This window comes from Peromyscus maniculatus, chromosome 10, assembly GCF_049852395.1.
Source record: "Peromyscus maniculatus bairdii isolate BWxNUB_F1_BW_parent chromosome 10, HU_Pman_BW_mat_3.1, whole genome shotgun sequence".
Taxonomy (NCBI): domain Eukaryota; kingdom Metazoa; phylum Chordata; class Mammalia; order Rodentia; family Cricetidae; genus Peromyscus; species Peromyscus maniculatus.
In genome coordinates this window covers 84,180,996-84,206,413 of record NC_134861.1, presented here as the reverse complement: position 1 = coordinate 84,206,413, position 25,418 = coordinate 84,180,996, and the positions used below count along the sequence as shown (strand labels likewise).

General features: G+C 39.8%; 1 protein-coding gene across 4 annotated transcripts in view; it reads left to right on the top strand.

The window, feature by feature from the left end:
- The window catches only part of Adamts3 (ADAM metallopeptidase with thrombospondin type 1 motif 3), a 227,076-nt gene that overhangs the window by 181,782 nt on the left and 19,876 nt on the right, over positions 1-25,418 (top strand). For 3 of the 4 annotated variants that reach the window (XM_006991663.4, XM_016009917.3, XM_076546598.1), the window contains exons 6-17: positions 7,816-7,899; positions 9,780-9,936; positions 10,600-10,705; positions 11,096-11,239; positions 11,772-11,904; positions 13,161-13,274; positions 15,583-15,728; positions 16,868-17,043; positions 18,156-18,289; positions 20,291-20,414; positions 23,970-24,050; positions 25,282-25,418. The exon at positions 25,282-25,418 is cut by the window's right edge and continues 27 nt beyond it. In XM_006991663.4, the coding sequence (XP_006991725.1) occupies positions 7,816-7,899; positions 9,780-9,936; positions 10,600-10,705; positions 11,096-11,239; positions 11,772-11,904; positions 13,161-13,274; positions 15,583-15,728; positions 16,868-17,043; positions 18,156-18,289; positions 20,291-20,414; positions 23,970-24,050; positions 25,282-25,418 (1,536 nt within the window). Of the gene's footprint in view, positions 1-7,815; positions 7,900-9,779; positions 9,937-10,599; positions 10,706-11,095; positions 11,240-11,771; positions 11,905-13,160; positions 13,275-15,582; positions 15,729-16,867; positions 17,044-18,155; positions 18,290-20,290; positions 20,415-22,622; positions 22,707-23,969; positions 24,051-25,281 lie in introns of all 4 variants that reach the window. The other variant, XM_006991662.4, reaches the window with a different exon arrangement.

The window sequence follows — 25,418 nt, the reverse complement described above, 5'->3', positions numbered from 1 at the left end:
GACAACTTCTGGCTCTTAACTAATGTTTATGAAAACATTGAACATCAATGCAAGGCAGATTTATCTGGGGGTATATATATTCAGGATGCCTAAATGGGTCATGCAACAGTTTTCAGTTCTGGTCAGTATCTAATATCCATTTCTCCTGCTGAAATTCACAACAGCACAGTAGGCATGTATTTAGACAGCATGGGTATTTTCTCTTGAGACTCAATTATGTTAAATCCAAAGGAAACTATTAAAACCAAGCTCCTCCCCATGTCTTGCTAATTGCAGCAGGTAAAAATCAAATAATGGTATTTAAAATATGATTTTTTTTTTCATTTAGAAGATCCACCCACAGCCATTATGTAAATATTAATTGAAAAGGAGGGAGATGAGGTTTGGCCAATAACACCAGTGATCCATGAAGTGATCCATGATGTGTTCATGAAGGATGTGCTATTTGAGCTAGACTTCAAAGAATAAGTTGGTGTTTCTATGCTATACAAGGGTGTGTCGGTATTGGAAGGTGAGGAGCCACCTTGTAACAGGGTACTGCAAAGTGCCAGCTCATGGTGACTTGGGAACCACTGTAGGTTTGTCTGTGTGCTGAGTTAAGGGGATGTTGTAGGGAGACAGGGTATGAGATACTGGGTAAGAAGCAGAGGCTAACTTCAGAAAAACGGATGGACCGTCCTAAGGCATGTGCATTGAGCTGTAAAGGGTCTAAAAGATGACTAGTGATGTCTTTGATATGGGCTTTAGAAGCAAATTTTGGCTGCAGCGGGATGACTGGGAGGCTCTTCCTCTCCTTTGCTACCTTACTCAAATTGTTTCCAACCTCACACCTGTTTTTGTCTCCCGTGAACTTGCCCCTCCCACTTTCTTCAACCTTGGGACTCAAACCTAGAGTCTCATGGACACAAGCCCTCTATCAATGAACCTCATCCACAACTCTGTCCCTTTCTTCTCACATTTATCGTTTCCATGTTTTTAGCCTGTATATCCCCCATTAGAATACATGCCTGATCACAGCAGATTCAAACTCATTTACTACTCAGTTCCCCACTCTTAGGACATTTGGGCACTTGTCAAAATTTGCTAAGACTCTAGACAATTATAGTCTTACACAGCATTACAGTTATTAGTAAGATTAGGTTGAAATTGAGAGAAGAACTGACTTAGTCAAAGGACCCTCTGAGTACCAGGGACACTCCAGAGATGGAAGGCAAGAAAGGTAGGGGAGTGTGTGTGTGTGTGTGTGTGTGTGTGTGTGTGTGTGTGTGTGTGTGTGTGTAACATTCACTGCATGAGAGACAATTGTGGAGAGTGATAATTTTTCATAGAACAATCCAGAAGTATTTCATGTCTAGCCAGAATTACCCTTGGCTGTCTTGCCATCCAAAAGTCTCTTTAAAAATTCACATAGGTCTACTGTTTTATCTGCTTCCCTGAGAGAATGGTAATAATCATGTGTAACATTTTTTTCACATTTATGAAAGCCAAGCACCATTTTAATCACTATTCACATGTGAACTCAAACGTATTCCTTTCAATAACTCTGTGAACACAGTACTGTGGTAATTCACTTTGACAGATGAGGAAACTGAGGCACATGTGGTGAAATGGCATACCCAGGGTCACTTAGCTAATTAGCTAGACAGGTAGGTGACAGAACCCATGTTCTTAACCATTCCACCACACTGCCTCTCAAGACCCAATTCACCTGAAAGAAAAATGAGTGTCTCTTAGTTGAAGCCAGACAAAGCTGTTCATCAGCTAGGCAGACAGAGAGGTCAGGCTGTCCTGCCAGGGGAATGCCCTGGAGAGATTGTCCTGACTGGGAACAAACCTGGAAGGAATTTTCTTTTCAAGGAAAGAGATACTTGATTGGATCTTTGCCTTTTTGCCCTCTTTATATCATTGGCAACCTGATCAAAGTCAAGACCATCTGAAAATTGAATTAATAGTCTGTTTACCCCCTCTTTCAGGTCATTTAATGAGGGCTCTGGGCTCAACCCTGAACTTCTCGTTGAACCTCCCTGTCCAGAGCCCAATAGGTTGGCTCTATTGACGACATTTTGATCAGCATTACATGTGTCAAATGCATGACTTACAGCAACGTCCATGCTTAATGCTTTTCTTATGTCTGATACACTGACTACACACCCCATGCTTTTTTCCTACTCACATTTTCTCCTAACTTCTTCTATTTTCTTTTTATTTTCCCCAATATTTTTAGTACATCATTGTATTGGTTACAAAGAAATTGTTATTTGTAATAAATCTAGAATGCAGCTCCTCCTTTCTTTAAAATTCATGTGAAAGAAGGTAACCAAAGCAAATGAATGCTGAGTGACCTCTCCTGGTATAATTCCATGGCATATTTGTAAACTCAGAGGTGTGAATTGCTATTATTCTAAAATGAAATCTGTTCTACAGTGTCTTGATTTGTGGGTTTGGAAGTGTGGTAAAATGTTTAAATCTGTTGACTGTAAAATCAAATTGCCCAGAATCGCATCCTTGCCTTGCTCTAGAACTGTGTGACATTGGGCAAATTACTTAACAACTCTCAGTTTCAATTTCCTTAGCTGTAAAGTGAAGATAATATCTCTGAGAGTGTTTCAAGGATTACTTGAAGTAATACAGGTTAAAGTGTATAAAACAGTGTCTTGTGTCTGAGAAGGTGGACATGATGTTAAGTATTGTGAGTGGAATTTGATGTGTTGCTTTTACTTTGGGAAATAAGCTTTCTTTGTCACTAAAAGTTATAAAATTCTTTTCTTTACAAAAGTTATTTTAGTCCCCTGTGACAGGCTGAAGTTGGGAATTGAGTATGATACACTCTTAGTTCTTTCTATACTGCTTTTATTGCATGGTCAAGAGAGGCAGCCCATGGTGGGGGTGAGTGGGTGGGGTGGCTGTCTTTGGGCCTCTTTATAAAATTATGATCAGATGACATACAAACCCAAAATAAGAGTTTTCCAATATTTTGCTCTGCTTTTAAGAGTCAAATAAATAGTAGTTCAAAACAGGATTTTCCTTATGCTATTTTGAAATTTCTGTTTAATTTGGTGGGAGCTGTTTTATTTGTGGGTAAACATGGGAAGACCTAGGACAACCCAACTGGGATGTAGGTTCTCCAAGGTATAGGGAAGCAGCTAGCTTGTCCTTCTCCAATCCCAAGAGTGCACAGTGCCATCTGCTGGCAGATCTCTGACAAAAACTACACTGTCATGATTCTTTCCCAGTAATTTTCTCCATGATTTTAAATTGCATCTTCCACTTGGTTGAAATGTAACAAATTCAAATTGTAGCATCTTGAAATTCCCTTAGAAGTATGATGATCCATTTGATTTTCTTCAGAAAAGATGGACTTTTCACATGGATTTTCACAAAATTTCATCGTATACACGTGGATGGGTGTGAAAAGGATTTGGCATTTTGCAGAGGATAGCTGTATGTCATTTTGCTTGATTGAACAAACTGTCTATGAGGCTGGCAGGGCAATTATGATTACAACTCCACGAGAAACATGAGGCCCAGAGTGGTTAGCAAAGCACTCCAAAGTCCCCTGGCTTCTTTTGGAAAAGCTGGAACCAGAATCCAAGCCTTTGAACATGTGACCCCACAGAGCTGTTCTCACTCTGTCTGGTTGTTCTCGTCCTCTCTGTGCGTCAGTGTGAAAACACTCCACCTGCAGCACTGGTGGGCATGGGGAGCTGGAAAGCTGCTCTATTACTAAGCATACCTTGAAGGTGAATCACATAAGGGAGTCAACCAACTTTCTTGATCCCCGAGAAGCATGTTGGGTAAGACCTAGAGCTTTGCACATTATAGACTGCTACTGTTGGTTTTTTTTTTCTCACTAGAAGACAGTAGTGCTATTGTGTTTTGATTATTTTTAACCTGTGATAATATAGTAGGAATTTTAAATGATGCTCTTCCTTAATTGATGGTTTTCAGCAAAGCAGCCTGCTACCCAATTACCCTGGCATGTAAGTGACTTTTGTTAAATTCTGTGCTTTTTTTCTGGTGAATGTTAATTTGACTCTTAAAACAGTGCCCTTTTACTCAGCTTGATACTATTGCTGTTGGCATTAAGAATTTTTACCATTATACTTTAGTGGCACTCTGTTGATTTTTAAATTCATTGACTACAAACGAAATGTCCTAATGCAGGGTCGTCATACATACGTTTAATGTTCTACCTCATGTGTCACAAGCTGCAGGCCACTGTTACCACCTTTTCTTCATGTTGTGTCCCTAAGGTGGTGATTCTCAACCTTCCAAATGCTGCCACTCTTTAATACACAGTTCCTCGTGTTGTGGTGACTCCCAACCATAAAAATATTTCTGTTGCTACTTCATAACTGTAATTTTGCTGCCAGGAATCGTAGTGCAAATATCTGTGTTTTCCAATGGTCTTGGACAACCCCTGTGAAAGAGTCATTCACCCCGAAGGGGTCGTGACCCACGGGTTGAGAACCACAGTTCTAAGGTTTTCCACTGTGACTGCTTTCTGTAGCAGTCATGACTATGGCTCCTCCCCCTGTTATTTCCTGTTTTCCAGAAAGTAATCCACTTTTTCTTCTGTACTTCAAGATTCGTACTTCATCACTCTCACTTAATTGTTAGCATTACTTTTACCTGTTCGCAAAGAAGACCCAAGGCATTTACACCTCATCTCCATTCAACTAAACATATTCTCCCTTTGTGCAGGAAGCCATGCCTCTAATTGGGAACAGCCGCCTTACAAGAAATCTTTTGGAATGTCTATGAGTCTCTGGAGGAGAGTATCCTCGACATATCTATCTGGCTTTAGACTTCTACTTTTATTGGAACCGTAACATTAAGATAATTAATCTACAAGAGGAGGGTGGGGAGATGCCACCTCCAGTTAGGCAGTATGGAGTGTGTTGTAACAGAAGAAATCGGCTCATGACAAAATAGGCCGTACATATCAATGCTTTTGTCTAGCATTCAGCTTTCTGTATGTTGGATTGGCAATAACCCTTTTGATAGGAATGAGTGCTTTTAGTTTTATTTCCTGTAGGTGTGGTGCACACATTTATTATTTCTTCCCCATCACAGCTTTTAAGCCTTTATGGATTTTTCTTCCCACAAATGGCCCTTCCCTCATTTTGGGTCCTAAGTCTGAGCAATTTGCCAGAATGAGTTAAATCTTTAATTCTTTTCACAAGACTATGAGATAGTATTTTTTACATTGCTCATTTGATTGGAGCTCAGAGAAATGAAGAATTGCTAGGCATCAAGGGATTGAACCATGATGATCTGGGACAATTAATGTCTGGTGTCTTTAATCACTACATCTCCCCCAGTCATTCTTTATATGACACATTTACTGGGCTCTTTGCTCTCTGTTATTTCTTAAATGCTGTTGTGTTTGTTGACTACCTCTCTTCTATGTCAGTACACAGTGAGTTTAATATGTTGAGTGTCCTTTAGCCTAGAGTGAGACAACCTGGCCATGCGTCACCTGTCTATACTTCTGGGCAATGCAAGGGTTCATTGCTGTGTTTTTTTCTTTGTTTTAGCTTATCTTCCACAGCTGTCTAGCTGCATCTTTCTAATCTATGTACATACATGTGTACATATATGTTTACAAATACATGAATATATATGTGTATTTTTCCACTTAAAGGGGCCATAAAACTTTTCTCATTAGATAATGCTCTGCCTTATTTAGCATGTTCTAGCTTAGACTGACATTTCACATCCATCTTTGGTAGCTTTGTAAATGCTATGTACAATTTGACTATGTAGCATGCCATCTATCAGTCTTCACTTAAGGTCTACAATGTTGAAGTTGTTCCATGCAGTCATGCTAGAATCTTGAAACATCTAAACAGAGATTTCTTGCCTGTTTCTTGGTTAATGTGGCAAGTCAGAGTTTCCTTATGGGTGAGTTTCATTCTATGATGATTGAATTTTCTGTATTTTCAGACCTTCCTTCTATAGCATTATACTTTTCTCTGCAGCTTTTAGACTTGCTGTTCCTGCCGTCCAAACCTCCTGGATCTCAAGTGCAATTGTGGTTAGCTTTCATCCCTCTTCTAATTTCTGTTAGAAGTTTGGGCCCTTGTCCTGGGGAATAGCTAGTAACTAGAATCTAGCCGGGTAACTCTGCCTTTGGCATTCCTGCTCGAGTTCGCCAAGTTGGACAGACTTTCTTCACACCCACTTTGCAGTAGCTTAATCAGAAGATATAATTACAGTGCACTTTAGATTCCTGTCTGCCAGGAATGCACTGTGTGGTTTAGCGTGTTGCTTACGGTCTACAGGCTTCATCTTCCTCCTCTGCATGAAACAGAGTTGACCTAATATTGCTTTCATTCCAATAGCTGTACTACTACAGCACACAAAATCGCTTGGAGAAATTCTAGCCTAACTTTCAAAATGAAATAATGAGATGACAATCAATTGAGTTTGTCAGAGATGAATCCAGGACTGACATCTCTGATGTGTACTTGTACTGTCACCTTGATGCTGTATATTCTGAAGGACATCTATCCTACAATAACCCTAAACGATCATTGCCCCACCTGGGAGACAGTGGGAAAGCCATCTCCTTGCTGACCCACAGATAGACCACCACAGCTTCTACACAGAAGTTCTTCAACCAAAATAGTACATTTGCCAGTCACCTGGACATGCCTGCTGATATCTGTCTTCTTCCAGTGTTGTGTGGCCACTCACAGGAGGGCAGAATATCACTAGAGTCATGTTCTTGTATTTGCATTGAGTGTTGTGTTATGTGTAGACATGTGAGAATGTGAGTCTGCACACATGCGTGCATGCAGGTGTGTGCAAGTGCAGGCACGCACGCACACAGACACACACACACACACACACACACACACACACACACACACACTCACACCCCACAATTCATTTAATAAACCACTTCTTAACATGTCTATGTTCATTTTTCTCTGTAGTTTATAAAAATCAGTAATCCATATATCTAAGGATTGCTCCAAAACAAAAGATAAATTACTTCATTTTGGAGATAGCTTTAAACTAAATTTGAAAACAATGTAAGTTTTTTTTGGTGTTTTTTTTTTTTTTTTTTTTTTTTTTTTTTTTTTTTTTTTTTTTTTTTTTGCGTTTCTGGTATGGATTTTTTTCCCCAGATTTTTATTTTTACTTTTTTTATTTTACAATACTATTCAGTTCTACATAATAGCCACAGATTCCCTTGTTCTCTCCCTTCCTGCCCCCCTCCCCTTCCCCCCAGCCAGCCCCCATTCCCACTTCCTCCAGATCAAGGTCTCCCCCAAGGACTGGGATCAACCTGATAGACTCAGTCCAGGCAGGTCCAGTCCCCTCCTCCCAGATTGAGCCAAGCGTCCCTGCATAAGTCCCAGGTTTCAAACAGCTAAGTCATGCAACGAGCCCAGGACCTGGTACCACTGCCTAGATGCCTCCCAAACAGATCAAGCCAATCGACTGTCTCACCTGTTCAGAGGGCCTGATCCAGTTGGGGGCCCCTCAACCTTTGGTTCATAGTTCATGTGTTTCCATTCATTTGGTTATTTGTCCCTGTGCTTTATCCAACCTTGGTTTCAACAATTCTCGCTCATATAAACCCTCCTCTTTCTCACTAATTAGACTCCCAGCACTCCACCCGGGGCCTAGCCGTGGATGTCTGCATCAAAAAAATAAAATAAAATAAAATAAAAAAAATAAAAGAAAACAATGTAAGTTGACCAATCAGACAGACAGGCATGGCTGATCTCTTGAATGCTACATGTCCCTTGAAATCCTCTGCATTGCCTTTATTATAGCAACTGTCTGCTTTGTCTCTAGGTAAATGAAATCTACCACGATGAGTCCCTTGGAGTGCATATAAATGTGGTCCTGGTGCGAATGATTATGCTCGGTTACGCAAAGGTAAAATATCTAAAAATGTGTGGCTTGTGAACATTAGAGACTGAGTTAACCAGTAGAAGACTGAGTTGCAAAACTACCCTCAATCTTATATAAACTCATAGTTATACCAAGCTGGGGAGAAGAATCTTCTGAAATGGGAAGAGATCTCTAAATTAGAGCAACTTTTTGTTAGAGACAGGTCTTTATACAGTCCAGGTTGGCCTCAAACTTCCCATGAGGTCAAAGATGGCCTTGAACTCCTGATCCTCTTAACTCTACTTCCTAAGTGTTGGGACTCTAGGCATGCACTAACATGTCCAGTGTATACACTGCTGGGATTGAACCAAGAATCTCTTGCACACTAGACCAGCACTCTACCAATTGAGCTACAACCGACCCCTAGTTAACAACATTTTAGGTGTGAGAATGAGTAAGTGAACGTGAGTGGATACCATTAAGAGAGAGGAAAGTCTCCTTAGCCTATTACCATCAGGTTGATGACCTGTATAACCATTCGCTGTGTCTGTTGTAGTGTCCATTTATATGGCAGTTACTCTCAGAGCACCTGGAAAACACCAGCGAAGAAAAGAGAATTATCTTTTGTTTGATTTATTTAAAACAGTGTTTCAAATGGATATATTTAAAAGTGAGGCACCCTGAATATTATTTAATCCTTCTGAAAACAGAAAGTTGGTTCAAAATGTATACAGTAGCCATTCTTGCCATAGAATCAAAAACCTATGTCTATTGATACTGGATGTGTCTGTGTCCTTGGAAAGAATCAAATTCCTTTGAGAAGCCTGAATAACTTGGCAATTTTTATGTTTATAAAACTATGCCTCCCATACATAATCCTCCTGATTAGGAAATGCTAGTGAGATTGTGCACGTAGGAAACCGTAAGCCTCCATGTGATTGCATTTCTTCATGTATTTCTTCATCCACATGACCTTATCTACAGATATGCTGTCCCTGATCTTTACCTTCTCTTAAAACCTAACCTACTATGTGTTGCTACAGAGGAGCAAGCCAATCCCAGCTGGAAGTCTTAATAGCCTTCAGTTGGTTATTAAATCATTTGTTTGGCATACTGTATGAATAGCATATAACAGACCAAGCAAAGTTTATTATGAATGTAAACACTGATAATAGCATTTGCTGAAATTCAACAAAATGCTGGACCCTTTATCCAATTAGGCATTCATTTGTGATTCCAAATTCAATTTCTCTTTCTGTTAGAAACATTATGGAAGGGAAACCCCTGTGTTCTTAAAGGATGGGCTCTTTCACCCCTCAACTTTTTAACTCCATACTGTAGTGTGAACTTAACATATAAACCCACTGAAGTTATCAGATAAGAGACCAAACCCTATCATTTCATGAGGTTACAATGCTATTTTTCTCCATGGTGAAGCTAATTTAATTTGACTGTACCCCGTACACTAAAGTTTGACCAGTCTTGCCAAATCTTGAAAGAACTTATTTTCCTCCTACATGTGACTATTTCTGGACCAAAAGAATACACAAAAATCTTAGCTAAGAGCTTTGACTTTTGTATCTCTGGAAAAAGTCTCTTGCAAGAATCTTTCCCAGTATTTTTGTCTTTAATGTGCGAAATCTAAAATTTGAACAGAATCAGTAAATATTGTAGGCTTCTAAAATTCTCCTCCAAATGATTAGTACCTAGTCACTTCACAGTGGTAAACCCTGACTCAAACATTGTTATGCATGTGTCTATGGACTTTCACACAGGTAGTACAGAACCTCCTCACTGGGTCCTTATGGGCTTTAGAATTTCTAAATCAAAGTTGATTCCCAGAATAATATTTCTGAATCCTTGTTGAAATATTATTCCCAAATCCAAATCATAAAAAGCATGTTCACCATATTCTTTCCTTTTAGTCTATCAGCCTCATAGAAAGGGGGAACCCATCCAGGAGTCTGGAGAATGTGTGTCGCTGGGCTTGCCAACAACAAAAACCTGATCCCAACCACGCTGAACACCACGATCATGCCATTTTCTTAACCAGGCAAGACTTTGGGCCTGCTGGAATGCAAGGTATTACTGTTGCTACGTAGAAGAAAAAAAAAATACGGGCCTGGGTTTTCGAAAGAAATCCCAAGTCGAGCAGGTTGTGCAGATGTTCGTATCTCCCCACCACTTCCCACCAGCCACGAGCCAAGCATACATTTCCCCCCTCTGTTTCTTCCAATGACTTTCTGCAGAATCCACAATGTTAAATGCCACTTACACACCATAATAAATTATACTTGCCTTTAAAATAACGATTGGACGTTTGGGGCATGGTAGGGATGCTGTAACATGCAGTGTGATTTCCACTCACTGTTCAGAATGAGAATGGCTCCTGCCAGCAATCTTTCTTCCAAAGTCAGCTTATATTTATCGAATAAACGCTGATGTAGACAGACTGTGGAGAAGGACTGATGGTTTTCTTTTCCACATTGGTATGATTTCTGGCTCTCTCCATTAGAGCCAAGATATGACGGGCCGTTTACTAAAACAGAAAGACAAGGCTGAGATGGAATGGTAGCCCCCGGGCAGTCCCTTCCCTCTTTCCCAGGAGAACGCGGCTTACTGATAACAAGGTTGCCCCTGTTTACAGGAACACAGCTTTTTTTTTATCCTAAGCAAAGACCCAGTACTAATTATAATGAGGTTTTTATATTTAAAATGGAAATAAGTGATTGTCATTGTCAACAGGATACGCTCCAGTCACAGGCATGTGCCACCCAGTGAGAAGTTGTACCCTGAATCATGAAGATGGTTTCTCATCTGCCTTTGTAGTAGCCCATGAAACTGGCCATGTGTAAGTTACTGCTGACAGCTAGATAGAAAAAACAAAGTTGTGTTTTTTTCTCTTTGCTTTTCCACTGTTGTTCACACTTGATGTAACAATGCATGCCAGTGTGAGTTCTCAGCCTTTGCCAAGAGCGAGGAGCTGAAAACAGTGAAGCGTCATGTGCTGAAACTCAATGAGTGGCCCTGTCTGGCCACGCCATCCCATGCCTTTCATAGCTATAGAATGAGAACGGCGTTTCATTAGGTACCGCTCTCAATTTCAGGGTCTGTGGAGTCTCCCAGGAAGCCGTGTTGACTTTTAAAAATATGTCTTTCCCAGCGTGTGTTGCGAGAAAAGACAGGAAGTCCGAGCCGTGGCCCTGCGATTATTACCCACGAGGTCTCCTTTGTGTTCTAGGTTGGGAATGGAGCATGATGGGCAAGGGAACAGATGTGGGGATGAGACCGCCATGGGCAGCGTCATGGCGCCCCTGGTGCAAGCCGCCTTCCATCGCTACCACTGGTCCAGATGCAGTGGTCAGGAACTGAAGAGATACATCCAGTATGTGCCTCGCTGCATGTCATGCCCTGCTGCATAGGCTACACACATGACATCAGAGGTGTTGACCCAAAAGATTCTATAATGTCATACGATGGTAGAAGCCATGAGCCTTGAACTCAAGCGTAGTTCTAGCCGGGGTGGGGTTTCCCTGGGGTAGATGGTCAGACTCGGGCAGAGGATGGAGACAGGGTGCTTGCATGGGTCCTGCTTTCAATCCTGTCTATACCCTGAAGTCCTGCTGCGCCAGTGTTAGGACCTGCCCTGCCACAGTTCACATGGGTCCACGTAGTGACATGAGCAAGGCCACCACAGCATTCCTGTATCCCGGAGTTGTGCTTGATTAACTCTCCCAGAATTAGTAAAGATAAAAGATGAGTTAAATAAAACCCCCAAAACCTTAACACCATGTTTCTGGGAACCTGCCCTGTGACCTGACAAAACCCCACAGTATCTGAGCTAAGAGTCTTGTTTCCTTTAAGACCTGATGTCGTTGACGAGAATTTAAATGTACTTAATGTTCTCCTCCCTGCAGTTCCTATGACTGTCTCCTTGATGACCCCTTTGAACACGATTGGCCCAAACTCCCAGAACTTCCTGGAATCAATTATTCCATGGATGAGCAATGCCGTTTTGATTTTGGTGTTGGCTACAAAATGTGTACTGCGGTATGTGATGTGCTGTCAAGTTACATGTCTTACCTGAACATCTATTTGTGCAGCTCCACTTGGGTAGGCTCTGCACACTCACTGGTACTTGTATTTGCTCGGATGACTGAGCTAAATTAGATGCCTTAGGCATATAGCCTTAACTAATCCTCATGAGAGACAAGAGGGGAAATAGGGAGATCATAGGCTTTCATTATTTTAATTATTTTAGTTTTTGAGGTTACAATATAATTACGTCATTGCCTCCTCCCCTTTTCACCCTCCAGAGCCTCTCAAATACTTCTCCTTACTTTTTCAAGTTCATAGCTTTTTTAATTAAAAGCTATCATTACAGATATATATGTGTGTGTATATACATATATACACAGAGCAGACACACACACACACACACACACACACTGCAGAAGTAGGGGCAGAAGGATTGTAAGGCTTTTACTTCTAGGGTGAAAAAGCCAAGATTGCAGAGGTTCTGAACCCACTTACACCATCTCTTCACAGCTGGCAAATAGGGAGCTGGAGGGGCCAACAGAGGCGCTCCAGCTCAGAGTGTTATGTCCCATTCCTTCTCTGGTGTTTCTTCCCTTCAGAGATGACATTGAGCTTTTCTGTGGCTTGTTGGCCAGTATTCCGTATCTCTGTGGCTACAGAAAATGATTATCCCGATAAATCAACTCAAATGGAAGACTGTGAAGTATGTGTGTGGCCATGCACTCCTATAATCACAGCACTTAGGAGGCTGAGGCAGGAGGATCATGAGTTTGAAGCCAGATTCAGCTACTTAGTGTAGGCAGGTCCAGCCTGCATTCTGAAATGAATCTCTGCTTTTGGTGGTTTTAGTTTGTTTTTACTTTCCAGTAGTTAGACACTATGACATGAATGTCAGAGTAGGTCAGGTCTGACACTAAATCCATGAACTTGAGTACCATATGTGACATCTCTGACTTAGTTTCCTTGTGTCTGATGTGTGGACAATGATAGTGTTTATCACTTTAAGTTTACATGAGGATGAAATGTGATGATATAATCAATGCACTTAGCACAGTGCAGGCCTATTACACCTGTCACTGATGCGTCAGCACACCAAGGCAGTGTTTATTTCTTGACATGTTACCACTTTGGCAATCAACTTGAAATGAAAATAACACACCCCCCCCCCAAAAAAAAAACAACATGACATGAAGAAAGTGTGTATAAAGTATGGTTGGCAAATGTGCCACTCTCTGAAAGTTCTGATGGCTTGCCTCTTTTTCTTCCAGTTCCGAACTTTTGACCCATGCAAACAGCTGTGGTGCAGCCATCCCGATAACCCATATTTCTGTAAGACTAAGAAGGGCCCTCCCCTCGACGGGACTGAATGCGCTCCTGGGAAGGTGAGTGTGTCTGTTTGTGATTAGACTTCATCGCGTGCTGCGCAGGAACCTTTCCAAGTCTAGCAAATGATGCTCACTGCTGAACTGTTTGCCTCATGGAGAACAGTGCCTGTGATTTCCTACTAGTAAGGCTCTAAGATAGGATACTACCTCCCGTGGATGCTACCACAAATTGCCATGAAGTTGATGGTTCAAAACACTAGGAGTTTGTTCTGTCGTAGCTGTGGAGGGCATGAGTCAGTTATACTGACTCATGTGGAGGTGAAGTTTGATGTGGACCGGGCTGTGCTCCCTCCAAGGAGTGGAGTGGCAATGAGTTCCTCCCCTCTCCCAGCTTCTGGCTACCCACCTCCCACATCATGGCCACACTCCTCTGACCTCTAACACAGTGGGTGTCTGTATTCCCTCTGCCCCTTTCTTGCAAGGATTGAGTCTTTTGGTGATGTTTTGAGCCTACCTGGATACCTCAGGATCATCTCCTGAACTTGAAATCCTTAACTTAATCATCTTACTAAATAAGGCCACCTCCACAGGCCCAGATATTAGCAGCTTTGCACACTGGGAGGACCAGAGCATTTGGCTAACTGTGGCCAAGAGGAAAGGCAATGGGGACAGCAGATCTCTGGCCCCTGCTAGTGGTGTCTGATTTACTTGCTGGCATGGCATCCCTTGTGAAAGTTGCCCAGAAATAAAGACATGAATTTATACAGAAGATTTGGCCTCGCTCCTGGGGGAAAGATGCCCAAAGGTTTTAAATCTCAGATTGTGTAGTTGGGACTGAATGCTTTGAAACTGGCTGGATGCCAAGGTGTGCTTCTCTTAAGGGCAGAGAGCCCAAAACAAAGGCATGCTAAGAACGCAAGTTGAGGAGCCTTGACTAGTCTAGAAATAATATATTGGAGATAGGACCAAATGCTGACAGAAAAGATTAATGCAACTTTTACCTTTTTAAAAGGTTGATTTCAAACATACATGAACTGTTCTTATATGAAATATGCATACTAATAAAATCCTGTCATTATAAGCACTTACATTTTATCTGACACCATGACAACTACCCTTTACATAGTGTCTTGCTTTTGGAAGATTTAGGAAGTTTTCAACTAAAATTAAGAGCAATAATGAGTAGAATTATTTTGGTTTATTAAAAAGTTATGGTACAGTAGATTTTAACATCCAACTTCCCTACATACAATTGTATTATATTATATTTAATGTATAAAGTTTTTTAAACTTTTTTGTCTATAGTCTATAAAAAAGGAATTGAAATTTTTGGAAAGAAAATAATCTATTCCCTTTGCAAACCTACGTGCTAAGTGCTGGGCAGTGTTATCACAGAATCTCTGTGGCATCATGACTGTACTAACCCCACTTAGTTCTTGGATACACTTTGGCCCCTAAACAATTCATGAATTTTATATATCTTGATTTTGCTTATCTAAAAGGTAAAAACTCATCATTTAACCTATCTATTTCTCAGATTCATAAATTAACATTTTATATAGTTTTACCTAACTTTAGTTAACTATTCTTTAAGTTGAGACACATTTGCATGCCATTGTTTTCAAAGGGGGTGTGGTAGCATCCAAAAACTCTAGGGTGAGCCAAGCAGTGAGAAGTGAAGCAGAAGGAGAATGGAGTCTGCTGGGCAGGCTGGGCAGTCACTTGTGTCATTTCAAAACTTACCTGAGTAAATGTTACTTTCCCTTAAAAAAAGATTTATATTTATTAATGTATGTGTATATGACATGTATGTACATGTGAGTGGATGCCCAGTGTCTGCATGGTACCCACAGAGGCCAGAAGAGGGTATCTGATTCCCTGGACTCAGAGTTATAGATGGTTGAGAGCTATCCAATGTGGATGCTCGAACATGACTCAGACCCTCTGCAGGAGAGCAGTGAGTGTTCTTAACCAGTGAGCTATCTCTCCAGCCCCAAATCTATCACTTTAATTTTTGTTTGTTTGTTTTTCAAGACAGGGTTTCTCTGTGTAGTTTTGGTGCCTGTCCTGGATGTAGACTAGGCCTGGCTCAAACTCACAGAGATCTGCCCGGCTCTGTCTTCCGAGTGCTGGGACCAAAGGCTTGCGCCGCCCGGCTGCCTATCACTTTAATTTTATTCTAAAGATTATAAATCTAAGTTATCCTTTTGATAGGTACCTTTGTGCAGCAAATGCCTATGTATACTTTAAATCATTATTTAACTGGAGGGAGAAGAAAAAGTTGAAGACCTTCAAATACATGTTTCTTGAACAACACCTTCAATGACTTTCATAATTATCTTTTTTTTTTTTTCATTTTCCCAAGTGGTGTTATAAAGGGCACTGCATGTGGAAGAATGCTAATCAACAAAAACAAGATGGCAACTGGGGGTCATGGACCAAATTTGGTTCCTGTTCCAGGACATGTGGCACTGGAGTTCGATTTAGAACACGCCAGTGCAATAATCCCACGTGAGTATTATCCTGAACTTCCTGTTGCTTTCTGATAGACAAGAAAGTGATTCTGTGTTCTGCTATGAGTGTTTTTCCTTCTTTCATCCTGCTTACAAAACAGAGGATATGAAAAAGTATTGCTCACCATTCATAAGATAGTCTCTCTTGGATTAATGTTGCCAAAGTGAAGTGTAGTCAGTGATGTAGAAGAAACATTCAAATGAAGAGGAGAGATGTTTTGGAGAACTTAATGTTTGGAACTATTAGGGAGTTGAGGAGAGAGTAGAGACTCTGTGTCCTGTAAGTTGTGAAGTGTACATAAAGAAGCAACAGGCACTGAGTAAAAGGAGTACGAACAACTTCAACTAAATTCCAGAAGGTAGGTCCAGCTGCTCTCATGTAGTCATACAGAAAGATGGCGGCCAACCGGTAGGGACTCTGAGAAGAAAAGACATCCATTCATTCAATCAGACAAAATTCATATGAGCCAAGAAAAAGTAATGGAATTATTCAACTTTGACACGCTAACTTGTCCATCTGGGTTTTAACCTGTGAGAAGCCTTTTCTCTGTTTTGGTAGAAGGATAGTTCTGAGTGTGGCTTTTATAAAGACTACTGATGGTTGCACACTGCCTTCACAAGAGGAGAGAATGCCAGTGTTAGAAGTAACAATACACTCAAAAGCATGACAGTAGGAGTTACAGGTTCACCACAAGGCATGGACTATTCTGAGAGCTGTAAATATGCCACCTCATTGAATCCTTACCACTTCCTTGTTTGGGAAACCATTCCATTTTGCATTTGACATGGAGGAAGCAGAGACACAGGACTATATGCTCAGCATTTCTTTCAGTTGCACCTGCATGTTTTATACAAGGTAGAAAATACTTTGAGTTACGTGCATGCTTTCCATCTGTGTATACTTCTGTCACGAATGAAACATACCACTTGAGAACTGCGTTAGCTTGTGTTTGGGGGTCTTTACCCCTTGGCAGAGAGAGAAGGGTGCTTTCAGAGAGACTCTAGACGTTGGGAGTTCGGCATCATTCAGCCTGTGCTGGCAGCTCAGACGTGCTGGCTGTTGGCCAGCAGCACTGTGTCTGTGAGCCTGAACTGCTGGGCTACCGCCAGACAGCCTTTGAAATGTCTTTTCCCTAGGCCCATCAATGGTGGTCAGGATTGCCCTGGTGTTAATTTTGAGTACCAGCTTTGTAATACAGAAGAATGCCAAAAGCACTTCGAGGACTTCAGGGCCCAGCAGTGCCAACAGCGTAATTCCCACTTTGAATACCAGAATACCAAACACCACTGGCTGCCGCATGAACATCCTGACTGTGAGTAGATACCATTCTTTTTCCTGCTGCGTGGATGGTCACTTAGCGTTGAAGCTTTGCTGACACCAGGCCCTTGCACTTTTGAGTCCAGTGTGGCAACATACGAAGAGGGGTACTTACAGAAGCAAGTCATTCCGGATCCCCAAGAGTCAGGCTAAAGAATGCCTTTCTCTTGAGAGGTGGGGATTGTGACAGACGTGGTATCTGGCAAACGGCCCTGTCACCACTGCCATGGGAAATGACAGTGAATCACCTCATTCAACTGAAATCCTCAACTAAGAAATAACCACAGCAGGGGGAAAATCATCCATTTACAGCTAAGTCAAGATGAAAACAAAACAAAACAAAAAAACCCCAAAACCAAGATGGCCATTTATTAAAACAAAGACTATGTAGCCTTTTCTAAACTTGTTATTAAAAATAATCTTAGAAATTTTCATCTAGTGTTTGACTTCTTCCCATTAAATTCTGGGTCAGATAGGCTCAAACTGAAATCTCTTATCATATCTGTTAGACTGATCAATGTGTGTATACTATTGAATTCTATTGAGTGCTGTTCTAAAGGAAATGTAAGCATGGATAGGTCAAAGTTGAACACTTTAGACTAAATGCATTCTCTTCTAATTTACTTTAGTGAAGTGGCTCACTCAGATTATCAGTTAAGTAGATCCTACAAAGGCACACATATTGGCTGGGTGGGTGACAGGGGGAAAGAAAAGACCAAAGTGGTTGGTGTTCAGAATGTTACTGAAGTAAAATTGGCTTTGATTTAAAGCTTACTAAAAAGCTAATGTAGGTGACATCAAGGTTTGCCACCATAACCTACCTGGGATAGTCTCAGTCTATACCTGACTGATGTTCCTCTATTAATAGAACCCCTTATTATCTCAACAATGGCCCAGGTTAGATGACATAAAATAATTCATCATCCACATGAAAACAAATATACATGGTGGCATATCCACACTTCTCATCTACTCCCTATTTTATTAATACAGTATTTCATTTGCTTTTCAGGCAGCCATATTGAAATGTTTTATCTTAAAATAAACCTTGCTGGTCAAATATCCTATTGTATGAAAATAACTAATATAAGCCTGCCTTTTATGCAGCCAAGAAAAGATGCCACCTTTACTGCCAGTCCAAAGAGACTGGGGATGTTGCCTACATGAAGCAGCTGGTGCACGATGGAACTCGATGTTCCTACAAAGATCCATACAGCATATGTGTGCGAGGAGAATGTGTGGTGAGTTCCGACTGCTGCATCCCACAGTCCTCTGCAGTTCTACCTTTACTGTCGCTCATAGGCATGTTTGAGATTAGCATGTATGGATGAAGCTTCCAGGTCAGCACCAGCTTGATTTTGAGGTATTCTATGATTCATGTATGTGGTGTCTTCAGCAACAAGGTCTTCCCATCAAGTTCTGAAGGGTAACCAAGAGAAATGGCAACAACGTATAATGTTTGGAGAGGTCTATGGGACTATACTGACTCTCCTCGAAAAGAGGCAGCCCATACCTGAAACTGGGCTTTTTATTTGTTAGTCTGTGATGTCTAAGAGTGGCATTGATCCCCCATTATAAAATAACTCCATGATATATGTATGTGTATTACATTTTAGTTTTGAATAAAAGTCTAATTCTAAGTTTGTTTAAATGATTAATGCAGACTTTTCCAAATGGTTCAAAACTTAAATACTGAATTTTATGCAAGAGCCAAAGTTGTAGGGAACAATATAATTTCTTGTCTCATCTAGTCTTTTTCTAATGCAGTTTATTTTTTGTTCATATTCAACTGTTACCGTGAAATTATTCATGTTAGCTAGACCACTGTTCCTAACATCATCCGTTTCCTTTTCACTTAGCAAAACTGAAGTATGCTATTATGTTACTCTAACAGAATACCATACAGTGGGTAATTTATAGAACCAAAGAAAGCAAAGTTCATGCTAAATGAATTTAGGTGTTTGGGTCTGTGGTTCTGGAGCTGGAAAGCCCAAGGTGTTTCCTGTTGAGCCATCCCTGCTAGAAGTTAGAAGGGAAAGAGAGACTAGGAACTTAGCAGAGGAAGGAGCTGTCACTCTTATGACACCCCCGTTCTCTTGATAACTATCTCATTCTGAGACATGAAAAATTCTTTCATGAAAGCAAAGGCCTCATCATGACCTAATCACGGCAGCTTTTTTTTTTTTTTAATTTCATCTCATTGTTTTGAACTAGCATTTCACTCTAGAGTCCAGGCTGGTTCCAAACTTGCTGTGATCCTCCTGCTTCAGCCCTTCCAGTGCTGAAAGGAAACAGATGGAAGCCCACGCCTGGCTTCCCCACATTTAGTAGGCCCTGTGTCTCAACACTTTTGAATTGGTGATTAAGTTTCCAACATGACCTGCTTGAGAATAGATATAAATGATGGAGTGTTACTGTCTTCATTTTTAACCCTTGCAGGATTTAGTACTAAATGTATGTCCATTCCCCTAACCCATTTTCATATCCAACTTGTAAGCACAATGGTTAGTGACTTGAGGGTCTTCCCCAGGCCAGAGAGCCTTCAGTAATTACCTATTGACTGGAAAAATGTAAACCCAGCCCATCTTCAGGGCCTTGCACAGCTTGTTCCATGCGGAGCTTCCACAGTTCTTCCTAGTATGCGATACCCACATTCTACCAGCTTTCACCTACATATAAATCGTGATCTCTAAATCGCCATCAATGTAAAATTTCATAACTGTTTGAAGGTTTTCCAATTCTAAAATGCCTTCTCATTCTATTCCTTCAAGCCCCTGTGAGAGTCTTTGGTACTTTGGGGAGCTTTATTTTGCATCCCAACTTACTTTCAAAGATAACACTATTTTACAACTCACCACATTACTGTATGCCTTTATGCATATGAGAGCACCATGCTATTGATTTGTAGATTTTTCTCCTCAGAGTCAACTTACTTCTTTGCTCATAGATCTTGCCTGATGTATAGGACAATAATGTTGGGAAAATAATCCTGGGAAAATACTTCATTAGAACAAAGGCATTTATCATTTATTGCCTAGACTATGATTCATTTTGTTATTTGACATCACACTAGTCCTTCAAAAACCTGGGGCTTGAGAAATCATGACTAGAGTGAAAGTCTGGCACAAGCTCTCTGGCTGTATGCCATCACTAAATAAGGGGTGCATCATCATCATCATGTGAGATGTTGTTTGCTACTTGGCACATTAAAGTTAGCCATGTTTAACATCTTCTCTCCCCAGAAAGTGGGCTGCGACAAAGAAATTGGTTCCAACAAGGTTGAGGATAAGTGTGGGGTCTGTGGAGGGGACAATTCCCACTGTCGGACTGTGAAGGGGACATTTACCAGAACACCCAGGAAACTTGGTAAGATGAGTGTTCTCGTGAACTAATACCTTTTTATGTGATTTGTCATTTTGAAACATCTTTTAGAATTTCAGAATTTTTTTCAATAGTATCACAGAAATTAACAGATAGTTTAAAAAAATAGTTTAAATAAAAAAGACTATGAATTCATACTTCACAGCCTTCCTGAAGAAAATAGCTACTAAATCGAGATAAGGGATACTGTATTGATTTTGATGCTTAGGGGGGAAAAAAACCTATGCTATATGTTATTTTGAATTTAATCAGATGAACTAAAGGTTAATTTTGAATATATGTGGCACATAACTTATTGTCTGGAGATGTAAACTGTTATAAAACTTTAAATATAACTCTTTAACAATGTTATATCATTTTTACTTCTTTTCATTTTAAGGGTGAGCAATTTTATCTTTGTATGCTTATTATGGAGCTAACATCCTTATATAGTGTAACCTTTAACAGCTTTTTTAAACAAGTGAATTGTATGAAAATGTGAAGAAAAAATAAGAGAGACAACAAAAAATTAATCTGAGGTATAATTGCTCATATACATGACCTATTGTGCTCATTATAATATTTAACCTGAGCTAAACATATATCAAAGCTCCAAAATATGGAAGGGAAAGCTATCCCCATGCAATAGGTAATATACATGAATATTTATAGTTTCATAATTTATATAAGGGTTTCTATGCAATACATACAAACATTTATACAGCATAACAAATATCCATATATTTGATGAGGATTTATTGGGAAACAATTTCAGGAAATTTAGCAGCTAAAGGTAAACATGACATGAAGTTGTCATGAAGATCCTCCTAAACCTCCTCTGGCACTATCAGAATATGGTCTGATGGGATGTGAGAAGGCACAGAGAAATTTGGTTTGGGGCTGGAAGTTGCCTCACAGGTTAAGAGCACTGGCTGCTCTTCCGGAGGCTCTGGGTTCTGTTCCCAGCACCACATGGTGGCTCACAACCATCTGTAGCTCCAGTCCCCTCTTCTCACCTCTCCAGGCACTAGGCACACAAGTGGTGCACAGACATGCATGGAGGCAACACACTCATACATACAAAATTATAAAAATAAATCTTCAAAAAAGAATTTGGTTCACTTTAATTGATTATAACTTATAGAAGAACACATAAAAATGTTATCTTGTTCTTCATCCAAATGAAATAATCTTTATTGTCCATTTTTATTTTTTTTTATTTGTTTTTTTCAAGACAGGGTTTCTCTGTGTAGTTTTGGTGCCTGTCCTGAATCTCGCTCTGTAGACCAGGCTGGCCTCAAAATCACAGAGATCCGTCTGGCTCTGCCTCCTGAGTGCTGAGATTAAAGGCATGCACCAAATTATACCCTGGCTACCTGACTCTGGTGAATTCTACTATCAGATTGGCTATGATCCCTGATCCTTACTGTCTTTGCTATTCTTTTAGGATGAATTATCAGGGTTTCTAATTTGAGATTTATTTGAGAGCAAATAATGCTACTCCGGCTGGCTGTTTGCATTATTTTAACACAGCAAACAGAACTGAAGTACAAATGTTACACTTTTGTTACAATCAAATATAATTTTCTCTGCATTTCCATGAGAGGCTGGAATGTTCTTGCTTTACTGAAGTTACATTTATTTTTCTATTTGGGGGTGTAAAATAATTGGTTTTATTATTAGGATGAATTAATGTAAGGAAACCTTTCTGCATTTTGTGTACTATAAGGATATGATATTGTTTTCAGACCATCTCAAAAAATTATGCTAAACAAGAATCAAAGTCAAAAGAACATGTGAAGTGTCCCTTCAGTCACTTAGATTCAGGGTGGTCAAAGACAATCTAGCCTCCATTTCCCTTCATGAATGTCCTCATAGTCATGCAATAGACTAATTAACCTTTTCCAACAGGCAAACATTTAAGCAAGAGATGCCATAAGGAACTCAAGTTTCTGGAAAATGAAATCTGCAAGTATTCAACTTCCAATCTCCTCCATCATTTTGCATTCATGCCCAGTCTTACTTTCATTGACTATTAACAGTCTATCAGTGTTTGCTAACACTGTAAACGCATTTTGACTTGAAAAATTTAAAGTTTTAGAACATGTTCTATATCTTACCCAATAAAATCTGTATGGCTTATGGGGTAGTCAATGAAACAGCAAGACTTTGGTAAACACGAAACCTCCACTAATTAACGACATTCTATTTAAGGGAAGACGAGAGGCGCGTTCATTTTACCCAAAGGAGCTCGTAATATTTCTCTTGCTGAAACAAGAGAAACTAAAAATGTACTCGGTAAGTTGTAGCACGCTGCAGAAAGATGGGCATCCATAAGTGACCTCATACTGATGTGCACTCCTGGGCATCTTAAGCATGTCGCTTTTAGCTGTTGCTTACTCAGGCAAACAGTACAGCTCCTGTGTTGAACTGTACCATAGGGTAAGGTGCTGAAAACCCTGATCCTAAATGACAACTATGTTTACTTAGGACCCTAATAAACATTATATAAGAGTTGGGTAAGTCTATGTATTATAAATAAATATTAATTATACATATACAAAAAACAATTTTTTTTCTGATTCTGTCAGTAACTATATATTTCTATCTGGATTTCCTTTGGCATAAATACTGGATTATATGAATTAGATGCTCCATAATATGCTAAAAGCTTAGGTTGCATAATTTCCTATATTTGTTTTTATTTGAGACCGTGTCTTCCTATATAACTGATTTCAAACTCAATATCCTCCTGTTTTACCTTCACAAATGCTAGGTTCTAGGCAGGCATCACTTTACCTGGATCTGACTCATTCATTGTTATCAGCCATGAAATATAACACATATACCTCTCAATTTGTTTTATTGTTGATTTATAGTCATGGACAAAGTTGTAAGTGATCCTTGATATAATTTTAGGGCTTATGGTAATATTAAGATTTTTCCTATAAGAATGTAAACTTCTAATAGTCAATTTTAGGCTATTAATTTATTTTTTAGTTAGTTAAGGCTATCAATTTACAATTCCTGGCTTAGAAAACTGAAGCTGGAGCATTTGTAAAAGCAGTACATGAAAGATAAAAACTGAATGCAAGGTGTATATTAAGTATTTTTATAAGTGGGATTCTAAATATTAAAGCATTTCAATATATGGAAGCTTAGCCATTTATAGTGTCATAGGCTTTTTATAACAATATGTAGGCAGAAGGAATATCTTACATTCACCACCTAACAACTTCTACTAAAACTACCACTTAAAGGGGTAGTTATAAAAATTAGAATAATACAGGGCGACTTGGGAAAGCATAACTGTTTGCCTGAATTGTTGATGCGACTCATAGGTCAACACTGCCTATGAGTTTTCCTCCTCCTCCTCGGTGGAACTTTTTCCCCCTTGTGCAAGCTGTCTCAAGGCTGTAGAGTTCATTTCTGAGATGCACACCTTTCAGTTTATGGATGCCCTCTTCTGCGTGCAGGAGCCGTAGGGATGCAGTGCTGGACTAACCATAGTGTTACCTTTGTTCTCTCTGCTTCCTCCAATATTCACCACACATGCAAAAGGGTACCTTAAGATGTTTGATATTCCCCCTGGGGCTAGACATGTGCTAATCCAAGAAGACGAGGCTTCTCCTCATGTTCTTGGTAAGTGTTTCTGTCCATCAGCGCTGCTTTTCCATGCACATAAACACGAAATGTCAAAGACACTCCACAGGGGAATATGTATGTGTATATGTATGTATGTGTAGTATACATACTATACACGCAAGAATGAGGATTATACATAAATCCATTAATTAGATACTATGTGAAGTTTAATCATTTCTCCCAACTAGCCTTACATTAAAACAAATATTTAAAACTGAAACTTCAATTTTTGGTAGAAAAGGGATTAGTTCATAACTCCTGAGAAAATTTTACAAGTTTTTATTTATTAATCACATTTTGCTCTGAGTTAGGAGATGATAAAAATATGACATACCATTAAGGGAAGGCAATAGAAAAATTAAAATTTCTTTTATTTATATTTTATGTATGAGTGCTCTGCGTGTACAGCTCCATGAAACAAGAGGGCATCAGATCCCATTACAGATGGTTGTGAGTCACCATGTGGGTGCTGGGAATTGAACTCAGGGCCTCTGGAAGAACAGCCAGTGCTCTTAACCGCTGAGCCATCTCTCCAGCCCCCAAACTTCTCATTTTTATGTTGGAAATGGCTGATGAATAGTTTTATATATTTTGCATAATTTTTTTGTAGATTTCAAATTCTTTGTAAATCTGCCACAAGAGAATTTTGCTATTCCAGTGTTAATTTTTCCTAATACCTGGAAGCTGTTTTCCCATGAGAGAAGTATTATACATTATAATAACAAAAGATCTATAATGAATTAAGAACTCTTATTAGTTGCTGAGTCGTCTGGGGATTTTACTGTCATCAGGAAAGTCATTGGCCTGGAAATCATTTCGGCTCTTCAGGGTGGCTATCAATGTATTGCCAATATTTAAAGAGATAGTTTGTATTAACAAAGTATCCATTATATCCAAAGGGTCCCAGCTTCCAAGGAAATGTATAAGATAAGTGAGTTAGAATCTGCTAATCTCTTTGACAATGTTTCCAAATGGGAATATTTGCAAACATTATTTTTTTACCTGTTTAACCATTTGTATCTATTTAACTGGGTTAGGAATGCTTCTCAAAGGCTTAGCCTAATGGAAGGAATGGGGGAACCATTAGAACTAACATTCGTTTTGACTGCTTGATACTAATAAGGCAGAAACATCAATGATTTTTATTAATAAAATGGGGGAATTGCTATGGCTCATCAACACTGCCATATGATAAATGTGTGTCCACCACTCATTTCCCTTTGTTTAGCTATTAAGAACCAAGCCACAGGTCACTACATTTTAAATGGGAAAGGGGAGGAAGCCAAGTCGCGGACCTTCATAGATCTTGGTGTCGAGTGGGATTACAACATTGAAGATGACATTGAAACTCTCCACACGGATGGG